The sequence below is a fragment of the Octodon degus genome, unplaced genomic scaffold (genome assembly GCF_000260255.1).
Source record: "Octodon degus isolate 3935 unplaced genomic scaffold, OctDeg1.0 scaffold00118, whole genome shotgun sequence".
Lineage (NCBI taxonomy): Eukaryota > Metazoa > Chordata > Mammalia > Rodentia > Octodontidae > Octodon > Octodon degus.
Window position 1 is genome coordinate 4,191,251 of NW_004524694.1, and position 11,392 is coordinate 4,202,642.

The window sequence follows — 11,392 nt, forward strand, 5'->3', positions numbered from 1 at the left end:
CAAGATTGGAGAAATAATTGCCTATTGGGGCTTGCTTTCAAGAAATCTTAATTTTTTTACTTGTCTTTTTTTTGTTTAATTTATTTTAAAGATAGTATAATAACTGATGTAACATTAGGAACAATACCCATTTAGAAGACCTAAATGAGAGGCAGTCAACCATGGGCTTTGTATTGCACATTGGTGTCCTCTATGTCATTGCTCAGATCACAGATATCAGCATACAGAGCTAGTCAAAGTGAAAATTCTGAACATTGACTGCTATTAAAAAAAAAAAAAAAGCTAATGGAAATTCTCAGTACAATCATCTCAGCCATTCAGCTCAGCTATTTTTTGAAAGTAGCAGTTAATGTTTAGAATTTCACTTTGACTAGCTCTGTATCATTCTTTAAAAAGATGTAAGCCTATTTTAAAAATTGCTCTTAAATTTGTCATTTGACTTTTTCTAAGGAAGGAGAAGAGATTGTGATAACTACCACAAGTTATGATATACACCAGACAGAAACTAGAAGTATTGTTAAAGTCCTGCATGGTCGCAGAATCCTCATTCTCAATGATAGCCTTTCCTACAGTCACTTTGGTAAGTGTCTTCTCCTTAACTAAAGGGACACAGAATGGAAATGTCTGGAAATGTTCGCATTTCAGTGCTCCATCACGTAATCATAGCTCTTAGACAAAACATGAATATTTTAGCAGAGCATTTCAACCAGATTGACTTTGATAGCCAGAGGCACTAGCTGTGTTTATGTTGGCCACCAGCAGCCCCTGCAGAAGGTGCTCGTTTGTTTGTTCAGCAGATGCTCCACAAACATCTGTGGTACACTCCAGAGCTCAGGGCCTGGCACTTCATCTCCTAAGCAGGCTTCTGGATGACTGTTACATGCAATGACATTTTAAAACCTTTCATCCAAAATCAAAGGTGGTTCTAATTTAGTTCATGGACAGTTCTTTAGCTGTTATGACCAATAAAGAAGTTTGTTTGTTTTTTTACTTAGAAGAGTAAACTCTACCATGCTCCTGCCCTTTATATCTCTGGAAATGAGAGCAGACAGAACAATAAAGTTAGCAACACCTTTAGAAGCTTCACAAAACTATTGATATGTATCTGGGATGCAGCAGGATAAACTGAGGCTCATCTGAGCCATAAAAAGAAATTTATAGGAACTGTTTCAGACACAGCTTTGATATAAGCACTTGTATCTATTATACTCTATGATATATTTTAAATAAATAGGTTTAAGAATTTGTGATTACATTATAATTATGAAATGGTTTATTTAATTATGAAGCAACTTGTTTTTAAAAACTGACAATAATTTCTCTTATTTAAGGTAGAAAACATTCCTTCCTGTTTGAAATGAATTTGTTTGCCTTAAGGGTTCAAATAAGATTTCTAGAGCTTGAGAGTATAATTTATGATACGTTTTATAAATCGTTAAGACATAAATGAGGAGACATGCTCAGCAGGAGAGATATAGAAAGAGCAGAAATAAGAAGGGGCAGAGATTATTTCAGAGGGGAAGAGGATAGAGATCAAGAACTGCCCACCCAGAGATCAGCAGAAGAGGGGGTGCTTGACCAGTGTGCTGCCCATACCCACCCTCCTACAGTTAAAGGTGACTGATCGTAAGACAGAGACTGAAACCTCCCACTAATCATGCCCACAGGAGCACAGCTGAACCCTAAGAGAGGTGTGATAACAAAGGGAACAAGGCAGGCTCTGTGATCCGCACAGACCCCTAAATCCTGCTACTCACTGGTGGGCAAGAGAACAAGCGCAGGAGCCAAACCAGCTCAAGCACCAGTGTTAACCATAACCACGGAAGCCTGGAGCTCAGCCCAGAAAAACTTGCAAAACATAGTCTATTTCTTAATTAAAAGGGATGAGCACTCTGGTCAAATTCAGACTGAAGTATAAATAGGACTGAGATGAGTCTTTACGTGTGTGTGTGTGTGTGTGTGTGTGTGTGTGTGTTGTCTCTCCTTTTGGTTTATATATGTGAAATAGAAAACAACAATTAATTTGTGGTATAACTTAGATATTACATGTCAGGTTAAACCTCACTAAAAATTATATATGAGAAATTTAAACACAAGGGTTCTTCAGCATGTTAATAGGTTCAGACATTCTTATACCTTTCTCTAATTATACTCTTTACTGACTTCTTTCTTTTCTTTGTTCCTGAAAATAACCTCTCAAATCATCACTACCTCTACTCTACATTCTAGACATAGAAATAATGTTACAAAGGCCTATCTCTTTTTCTTTCATTTGCTTTCATATTTTTATCCTCCCCTTCTCTCTGTACTATTTTCTCCCTCCTTTTTCCTTCCCTCATCCTTTATGCACCAGCCTACTTATCATAACTGTCTTTCTCTGTTATTGCAAACAGGTTGAAACTGCTAAATTCTTAAGTATATGAATGACATAATTTACTAGCTCTGTGGATCCTGATATAAAGGGTAATAGTGCATTTCTCCTTACAGCAGAGTGAATGGGACTAATCCAACTGGATTGATAAGTTGAATAGAAGCGCATCCATCAAAGCCAAAGTCACATCACAGGGCAATATCACTAACTAAAAAACTTTCCACAATATCAGTAGTTTTACAATCCCATTAGTCTTTAAGCACAAAAACAATGAAAAACATGAGAAAGCAAAGCAATAAAATGCCTCCGAAAATTCTTAATTTCTCCCAAAGCTGATCTCACAAAGTGCAGGAACTAACACACAAAAGAACTCAAAACACCAAATGGATAAAATGTTAACCATTTTAAATGTAAAAAATCAAAAGAGAAACTAATAAACATTTATATGATCTTTAGCACACTAAAGAAAATGTAAACAGATAAGAGGGCTAACTAACAAAATGTTTAATACACTTACAGAAGAGAGATGCCAAAGCTCAAATTGAATTAAAGAAGACAATAAAATAATTAGAGATTATGCAAACAAGCAAAAATCCTAGATATGAAAAATTCAGTGGAGAGTATGGGCTTTCTGATTATGCTTGGTCTCTCTGACAAGTCTGAGTGAAGACTGATAGAACATAATGACAAGGTAGATATAATAGATCATGCACTCAATGATATCCTAAAAACAAAATTAGATATTATGAAAACCAGATTAACAGTGGATAGATGACAAAAAAGAAAGGTTAGAAATGACACCAAATATATAAAAATGTATTCCCCAAAATTATAGCAGACAATTTTCCACATTTAGGGAAACAATTCAATATCAAAGAAAAAAAGCTTATAGAATCCAAATGCAATGACCAGGAAGGAACCTTTCCGTGCAATAGCATAGTCAAAACCTAGCAGTTAGCACAAAAAATAATACCAAAAGCTATTACAAAAAAGCATCAAATAATAAAGCCAAGTCCATCAGAATATTCAACATAAATATTAAAGACCAAGAGAGCTTTGAGAGAAATTTTTCAAGAAAAAATAAGACTATTGCCAAACTAGATCTTGTATTAGGATTACTGGGTTACTGTATCCTGCAATATTATCCTTCAAAATTGATGGAGACCTAATCAGTAATAGAATTCAGTACATAGATACCTTTGAATAGTAACACACAATGAAAATAGTCTTAACTCTACTATATAAAGACACCAGCTGACATTTTGGATCAAAGCCACACCTCATACACAAAGAAAGACATACAGTGAAAGTGAAAGTATGGGAAATAATCTTTCATGCAACCAGCACCTAAAAACAAGTAAAAGTAACTATCTTACTTTTACACAAAGAGGTCTTCAAGCCAAAACTGAACAGAAGAAAAAAAAAAGGTCACAATACACTGATAAAGGTGAAACTAAATAGTAAGGGATAACAATTTTAAATATTTAGACACCAAATGTTGGTGGAACTAATTTCATAAAATAAAAATTACTGATGTAAAAGGACAGATGATGTAATGGTTGACATAGTTTCACCTTGAGAAGCCTAGGCGCTTAGTCATGTGACTCAGTGGAGGCCAGGGTCCTCACTTTGTGAACATTCTGAGCCTGTGCAAGTGGAAGGAAGGGAGATGATATGAGTGCTACACCTACCGGAGGGTGGATAGTCTCCATACAATATAAGGGAGGATAAGAGGCTTGTTCTCCCTCCCTTTTTGCTCTTGTTGCTTTTTCTGACTTCTACCACCTTGAACTGTTGCCCTTGTGCTATGCCACCATGACGTGGAGCCAACCAACTGTGGACTGAAATCTCTACAAACTGTGAGCTAAATAAACCAATGGTGAAAGTGTTAGAACTCTGGCAACTCTTAGAGATGGACTAAATGGCTTTTGTATAAAGGGATGTACATGAGTCTTTGTAAGGTCAGGGATAGAATGTTATGTTTTGTGTTTCGATGTCTCCCAAAGCTTCATGTGGTCATAGGGATGGTTTTTAGAGGTGGCTGAATCTAGATTATGTGGTTGGTTCATGGTCTAGTACTGGGATTGATGGTGTGAATGCTATACCTGCCCTAGGGTGGAGAGCTTGTTTACAATATAAAGGAAAAAATGAGGCTTGCATTCCCCTTTTGGCTCTTCTTGCTTTTTCTGTCTTCCACCACCCTGAACTATTGCTCCTGTGCCATACAACCTTGCCCTGGAGCCAACTGTTTATGAACTGAAAGTTGCATAAGTTGTGAGCTAGAAAAATCTTTCCTCCCATTATCTTAGGGTTGGGTATTTTGTCTTAACAATGAGAAAATTAACCAAGACAGATAGATACCAATATACTCATAGTGGGGCTGTCAGTGCTCCCCTTTCACAAATAAGAAGGTCAATGAGACAAAGATCAACCAAGAAATATCATAGTTGAACCACATCACTGAACAAATGAACTTTATTGATATCTGCAGAATGTTTCATCTAACCACAACAAAATGTACAATTTTTAGCACATGGAACTTCCTTAAAAGGAGGCCATAAGATATGCTTAAGTAGATACAAAAGAATCAAAATCAATCTCTTGAACATTGGGTTATGGCTGAATGAAACTAAAAAAATTAATACCAACAGAAATCACAAAACTATACCAACACATGGACATTAAGTAATACACTTTTGAATAATCAGTGGGTCATGGAGGAAAAAGGGAAAAATTAGAAGATTCTAGAATCAAATGATTATGCCAGAATAACCTATCCAAATCTTTGGGGTACAGTGAAAGGTTTCTAAATGGAAATTTATCATTGAATGCCCACTTCCAGAACAGAGCCACAATTGCAAAAAAGTAATATGAGAATCAACAAATTGGATTATATAAAATTAAAAAGTTTCTGCACAGCAAAGGAAAGAACAGAATGAATGGACAGCCTACAGAATGGGAAAATGATTTTGCTAACTACTCCTCAGACAAAAGACTGCTATCTATAATATATGAGAAGTCTAAAAATTTAAGACCCAAAACAAAAGAGCCAATCAAAAAACATGGGCAATTGTAAAGAATAGACACTTCTCAAAGAAAAATTACAAATGGTGAATAAGCACATAGAATAAGGTTCAGCATCTTTGACTATTAGAGAAATGCAAATCAAGACCACACTGAGATGCCAATGAAAATGGCTGTTATCAAGGACTTAAAAAACAACAAGTGCTGACAACATTGTGAGGAAAAAAGAACCTTCTCATAATGTTGGAGAGACTATAAACCAATAAACTTACTAGAGTAATCAGTATGGAGATTCCTCAAAAACTAAAAATAGAAATTTCAGTTGACCCAGGTATATCTTTCAGATGAGTATCCATCTGAAAGAATTAAAGTTATCATAATATAGAGATAAATATAGTCTTGGGTACAGTAGCACAATTCATTGTAGCTAAATTGTGGAAGCAGCTTTTAAGCCCCTTAGCAGATGAACAGGTAAAGACTATACGATGGAGTACCACTCAGCCATAGAGAAAGATAAATTTGAAACATGAAAGCTTAAGTGTTGCACAATTTCTCTGAGACCCAAAATGTAAGTAAATTAAAGAGCAAGATAAAATATACACTGTAGGCGACAAGGAAATAGACTGTGGCGATGAGAGATGAGCCTAGGGAGGCAGTGAGAGGGGAGGTTAGTGGAAAAAGTAGAAGTAAAAGTAATCAAGAGGCAATATGTACATGTACCAATTTGTAAGGATAAATTTAATTGTTATGTACCACAACATTATTCCAACAATAAAAAGATGTAAATGTACAGATTGTATTTGACATACTAGTATGTATTAATAAGGAATTGTGTTTGAACAGGGGAAAAAATAATGGGTAAGTATCTGGAGAAATTCTGTGTTGCTGTTCACTTTGTGGCCTTGGAGAAGTTTTTGTTTTGATTCTCTACTTCATGTCTTCATCTGCTAAAAGTATAATAAGCTTCTCAATTTGTCGCATAACAATGTTTGTATATAATTTGTAGTGACTGTGAACTCCCTTCAAGATCTGCCAAACAGTAGCCCAATTATTGATGATTGCAATCAGCTCTTCAGTTTAAACAGAACAAATGTATCTGTTGGTTGTGTTTTAGTTTCTAAGTAAGAGCATGTTAATTTAAGTTCTATTAGCTACATAGGTTTAATCATGTAAATTTAATCAGTTTATGAACTAGTGGATTTTTTGCAAAACATTATCCATCATATAAAATGTCAGGAAAATGATAAAGACATTTATTTCTCAGCATTGGCAGTGACCTATCTTTCCTCCTATTTCAGCCAAAAGATACTATGTCCCTGAAACAGATCAGAGCTACACTTTAGCTGCCGATGTTGGATTACTAAGTAGGAACATCAAAATAGTTGGTGAAGATTACCCTGGTTGGTCCAGGGACTCTTTTGGAGCACGCATTCTTGTTGGTTCATTCACTGGAAATATGATAACCTTTAGAGGTTGGTATAAGTGTGATCTATTTTTCTAAATTATACATGACATTGTCTTTTCCATTATTAGTTTTTAAACAGTTTTTCCTTCATCATAGGATTATTTGGAAAAATAAAGCATTAGGAGTGTTCCTGTAATTTATGTATTACCCTTCAAGTTAATCCTCTAAAATTATTGGCTGTTTATGCTGTTTTCATAAACAATAAAAATTTCAAACTAATGGTGCTCTTTGGTAACTGTAGTCAACCCCTTACCAAAACACAAGTCAATTTATGACATATGCAACTCATCACTTGTTGTTTTGCTGCTGTTCATTTGTTTTAAGCAAAATGTCAGACATGTACCAAGAACACAGAAAGCAAAAGTCCACCATACCCAGCAATACCAGCTTTGACCAATCTCATTTTATCTATGCCTCCTCCACTCTGTTCAAGCTCCTGGCTTCTGTTGACATGATCATATACTGCTTCATACTTAAATATTTCAGTTACAAATCTAAAAATGTTCATAATTATTCTTTATTCCATTTTGGAACACTTTTAACATTAGAAAACCTATCTACTGCCCAGAAGACTGTACCAGTGTAGCTTCTACTTTTTGGTCATAATCAACCAACAGAAGCTTCGCTTAGGCTAATGAGGATGATGGTTGTAATAATCATCATGATACAAAATCACAGGCTCTGTGCTGAGCATTAAATGCATATTATCTCATTTAATCCTCATAATGCTATGTCACCAACATTATCCTTTTTTTTAACGATGAAAAAATTCATGCTTATCTTGCTTTTATCTTAGTTACTAAGCGGTATCTAACACTTCCAACACATAATGGCACAAGGTAAATATTTGTGATGGACTCTATTCCCAAGACAATCTTTTTTGCTGCTGTAAATTGGAAATAAAGAAAATGCATCTATGGTTGCTGTTATGCCAATTGTTCTATTCTAATAATTTCTGTTCTGTCTTTGTTTGATTATTCTGATGTTTTCCACCAGGTATTCAATTACTGGCTCAGGAATTTCAAACCCGACTTTTCTAACACAGAGTGACTCCTCCAGTGCAGCCTATCAATGCCAGTTTTTTCAGATAAAGCATATTGTCTCTTTCTTTTTCAGCCATGAATTTCTGGACCCAAGTTTCTTTTCCTAGAAGTTAACAATAATAAAAGCCCCTAGCATATAAGATAGTTTACAGAATTGAATTCCATATTGCCTTTTAATTAATTTAGCATGGCCATTTGGTACAGAGTAGCTGCTCATGGATTATTGTTGTTTTTATCACTAAGCTATAAAATTATCTCATGTCATTTCAACTGTACTGTGACAAACTGGCCAGCAGAGAATTGGCAATACATATTCTGAAAGATTCTGAAGGACAAAGCCTTAAAGGCTCTTTATGGCAGCAAAACTGAAATCTCACATAACCTTTGTTTCATGTCTTACAAATATACTTTCGGCAGGACCATGTCATCCTCACAGGAGTGAGAGAAATTTGGCCCTTAGGAACAAACAAACCTAGCTTTTGCAATGGCTTGTAGTTCTTCAAAGGGCCCCTTACGTTACCAAACACATGCTATGTCTACACCATCACAATTATACATTTTGATGGAAGATGGAGTCTATTACAAGAAAATGTTCCTGAAAGATAAAAATGGGGGCTAAAAAAGGTCGAGACACACTGCCTTTCTAAGAAACAAAGAAAAACTAATGTAGTTCCCAAGAAAAATGTGAACAGCTTTATGTAGCTTTCAAAAATGTTTTATTGTATTCATCTTAGGAACTTTTGCTCCTGTGTTTCCTTTGCCCAGGAAATGCAAGAATAAGCAATGTTGAATTTTATCACAGTGGTCAAGAAGGCTTCCGGGATAGCACAGATCCAAGACATGCGGTAACATTCCTTAACCTAGGACAGGTGAGTGTTTGAATTTTTACATCTATTGAAGACAAAATGGTTTTATTTTCATTGAGCTAAGAACTAAGTAGCCACATCTTCACATAAGTGAATTTACAATCTAGTATTCTAAAAACTTTCTTGACATTTTTAGACACATAAGAATATGTGACTTATTCATTTCATGCATTTATTCAAGGTGATTAAAAACTGTAGGAACAGTAAAGCTAACATGTGAAAATTGTTTCCCAAAATAGTTCATTCTATGATAAGCAAGGATTTTTTTTTTTTTTTAACAAAAGATGATAGTGTAGGCCAGGTCACTGTTCAAATGTTAGAGGTTTTAACTTTCAGCCTACAAAATTATGTTTTTACTTCTAGTGAGAAACGTTTTATATGAAATTTTCTTAAATCCTCAGTCTTCTCAGAATATTTATTTTCCCTCTTTTGGTGGTTACATAAAGATATTACCACACTTGTCATTTGAGAAACATAAGTAAAATTCACTTTAATAGAAACTGTTATTCTTTGCCACTGCAACCTAGAGGGGAGATATGAACCACTATTATGGATCTTCACTTTTGCTACTTTGTAAGTAATGATAGAAATATATTTGCATGCAGAGGCACATCGAACTGTCTAAGTGTACATTTACTCAGCATAGATTTTGCTTCATTTAATTACAAGTTCAAGAATATATGAAAAATTGCCATGATTAAAGCCCCATTGGGAAACCATCTCCTTCAAGAGAAAGCAAAAAGTAAAGTGAGACTTGATCAAGGTTTATGTTCCAAACAACGTCGCTGAGCCTTGTGTTTTGCAGACGCAGGAGCGGGGCTCATCCTATGTTCGAGGCTGTTCCTTCCACCACGGCTTCTCTCCAGCGATCGGTGTGTTCGGCACAGATGGCTTGGACATAGATGACAACGTCGTTCACTTCACAGTGGGAGAAGGTAGCATCCTAATGGTCTGCTTCAAGCAACACAGCTTTCGGTGGCAACATCATCTGTCAAACCATGCTGTCCAATTAATCTTTTGTGAGGACAGAAATGGTCTGTATCTGTGGCAATCACCAAGTCACATGTGGCTAATGAGCACTGGAATGGTGACTAGGATAACTGAGGAACTGAATTTTTAATTTTAATTGAACTTAATTTAATTGTGCTTAATTTGCATTTAGATGGCCACATGTGCCTATCCCCACCCGATTGGACAGTGCAGTCTCGTAACGTAGAGAACTGTTACCAGACTGTGACCTACAAGACCATTGTCTAGTCTCCAAGCATTTAAATTACTATGATTTTCAAAAAATTCCTCACATATCAATCACAAAGATTATTCCTTCCACAAGTTATTTTATTTAAGAAATTATATATAATTTTAAGTCTGTTTCCTGTGGTAGGTAGGTATTTGTTAAAATCTGGTGAACCCACCCATTTAACAAGCACCCCAGAAGACTCTAATTCAAGTTGTCTACTGAGGGAGAAAATAATTAGCAGAGTCGAAAAGACTCTAGTAAATCAAAACAGGAAGCTTGAAGCCCCATGGCTCAGCACACACCATGTTCAAGGCCCCCGCTTCTGTTCTTAACTCTGGTGAAAATCTAAGAAGATTGCTTGTCAAGTTCAAAGTACAAAAATAATTTCATGACCAAAAAAGATACCACTCATAGCATCAATTGAAAATTAATATCTATATTCTGGGAGATCTTTATTCTTTTATTACAGGCATAAGAATATGGGGGGATGCCAACAGAGTCCGGAGAAATTTGGTTGCATTTTCAGTTTGGCCAGGAACCTATCAGAACAGAAAGGATTTAACTTCAACTCTCTGGCACGCAGCCATCGAGGTAGTGAGAACAAAATTATAGCTACACAAATTTATCATGGTCATTTATAATCATAATTTCTGTATAAGTTATAAACCTCAAAATATTGCAGACAATTTTTTCCTTTAGATATTGATAAACTAATGAGACAAACTAATCTAAGAAGCAAATGAACTTTTAAAAATGTGTTACTGACTTTAAGACCAATTGTTTTCTTTCTGTGCATAGCCAATGTTTGCATAGTTCTCTCAGGTCCTTTCATCTGTTACCTAACTTACTGCTTTCAAGTTCTGGTAGGACCCCAGGACTTCCCTGGTGCTGATTGACTGACTATAATATTGATAGTATTAGTCGGGCCCTTCTTACTTCCCATGAAGTTTCTTCAGTTATTTTACATGTTTGCTTAGATGTAGGTTGGGACAACAGACAGGAAAATAGCAAGGACAAAGAAAGTTTGGATAAGTGTTGCCTTCTTGTTTTTCCTTTATTTACTTATACCATAGGAATGAAAAGAAATTAAAGTAACTCTTTATGAAAGATGACATAAGAATTGAGCATGGGGTCTGTACACCATATTACCTTAAGAGAAAATATGAAGGCTAGAACTTAGCATCCATAATGAGGAAGATACTCACTTGTTCTATTTACACAAGGGGTGATTGAAACTTGCAATGAATGTTTAAATTAAAAGAAAGGAGCCAGAGAAATGGCTCAGTAGAATAAGCACTTCCCTGGCAAGTGCAAGGGCCTGAGTTCAATCCCTGGTTCTGCCAAAATAAACAAATTAATTAATTAATTAAATTAAATATCTTA

General features: G+C 35.4%; 1 protein-coding gene across 1 annotated transcript in view; it reads left to right on the forward strand.

Annotated features, from left to right (window-relative positions):
- Pkhd1l1 (PKHD1 like 1) overlaps window positions 1–11,392 on the forward strand; it is a 165,853-nt gene that overhangs the window by 114,711 nt on the left and 39,750 nt on the right. Inside the window, exons 54-58 of the mRNA XM_004640093.2 lie at window positions 451–580; window positions 6,694–6,867; window positions 8,669–8,772; window positions 9,575–9,704; window positions 10,479–10,600. Coding sequence (XP_004640150.1) covers window positions 451–580; window positions 6,694–6,867; window positions 8,669–8,772; window positions 9,575–9,704; window positions 10,479–10,600 — 660 coding nt within the window. The remainder of the gene's footprint in view (window positions 1–450; window positions 581–6,693; window positions 6,868–8,668; window positions 8,773–9,574; window positions 9,705–10,478; window positions 10,601–11,392) is intronic.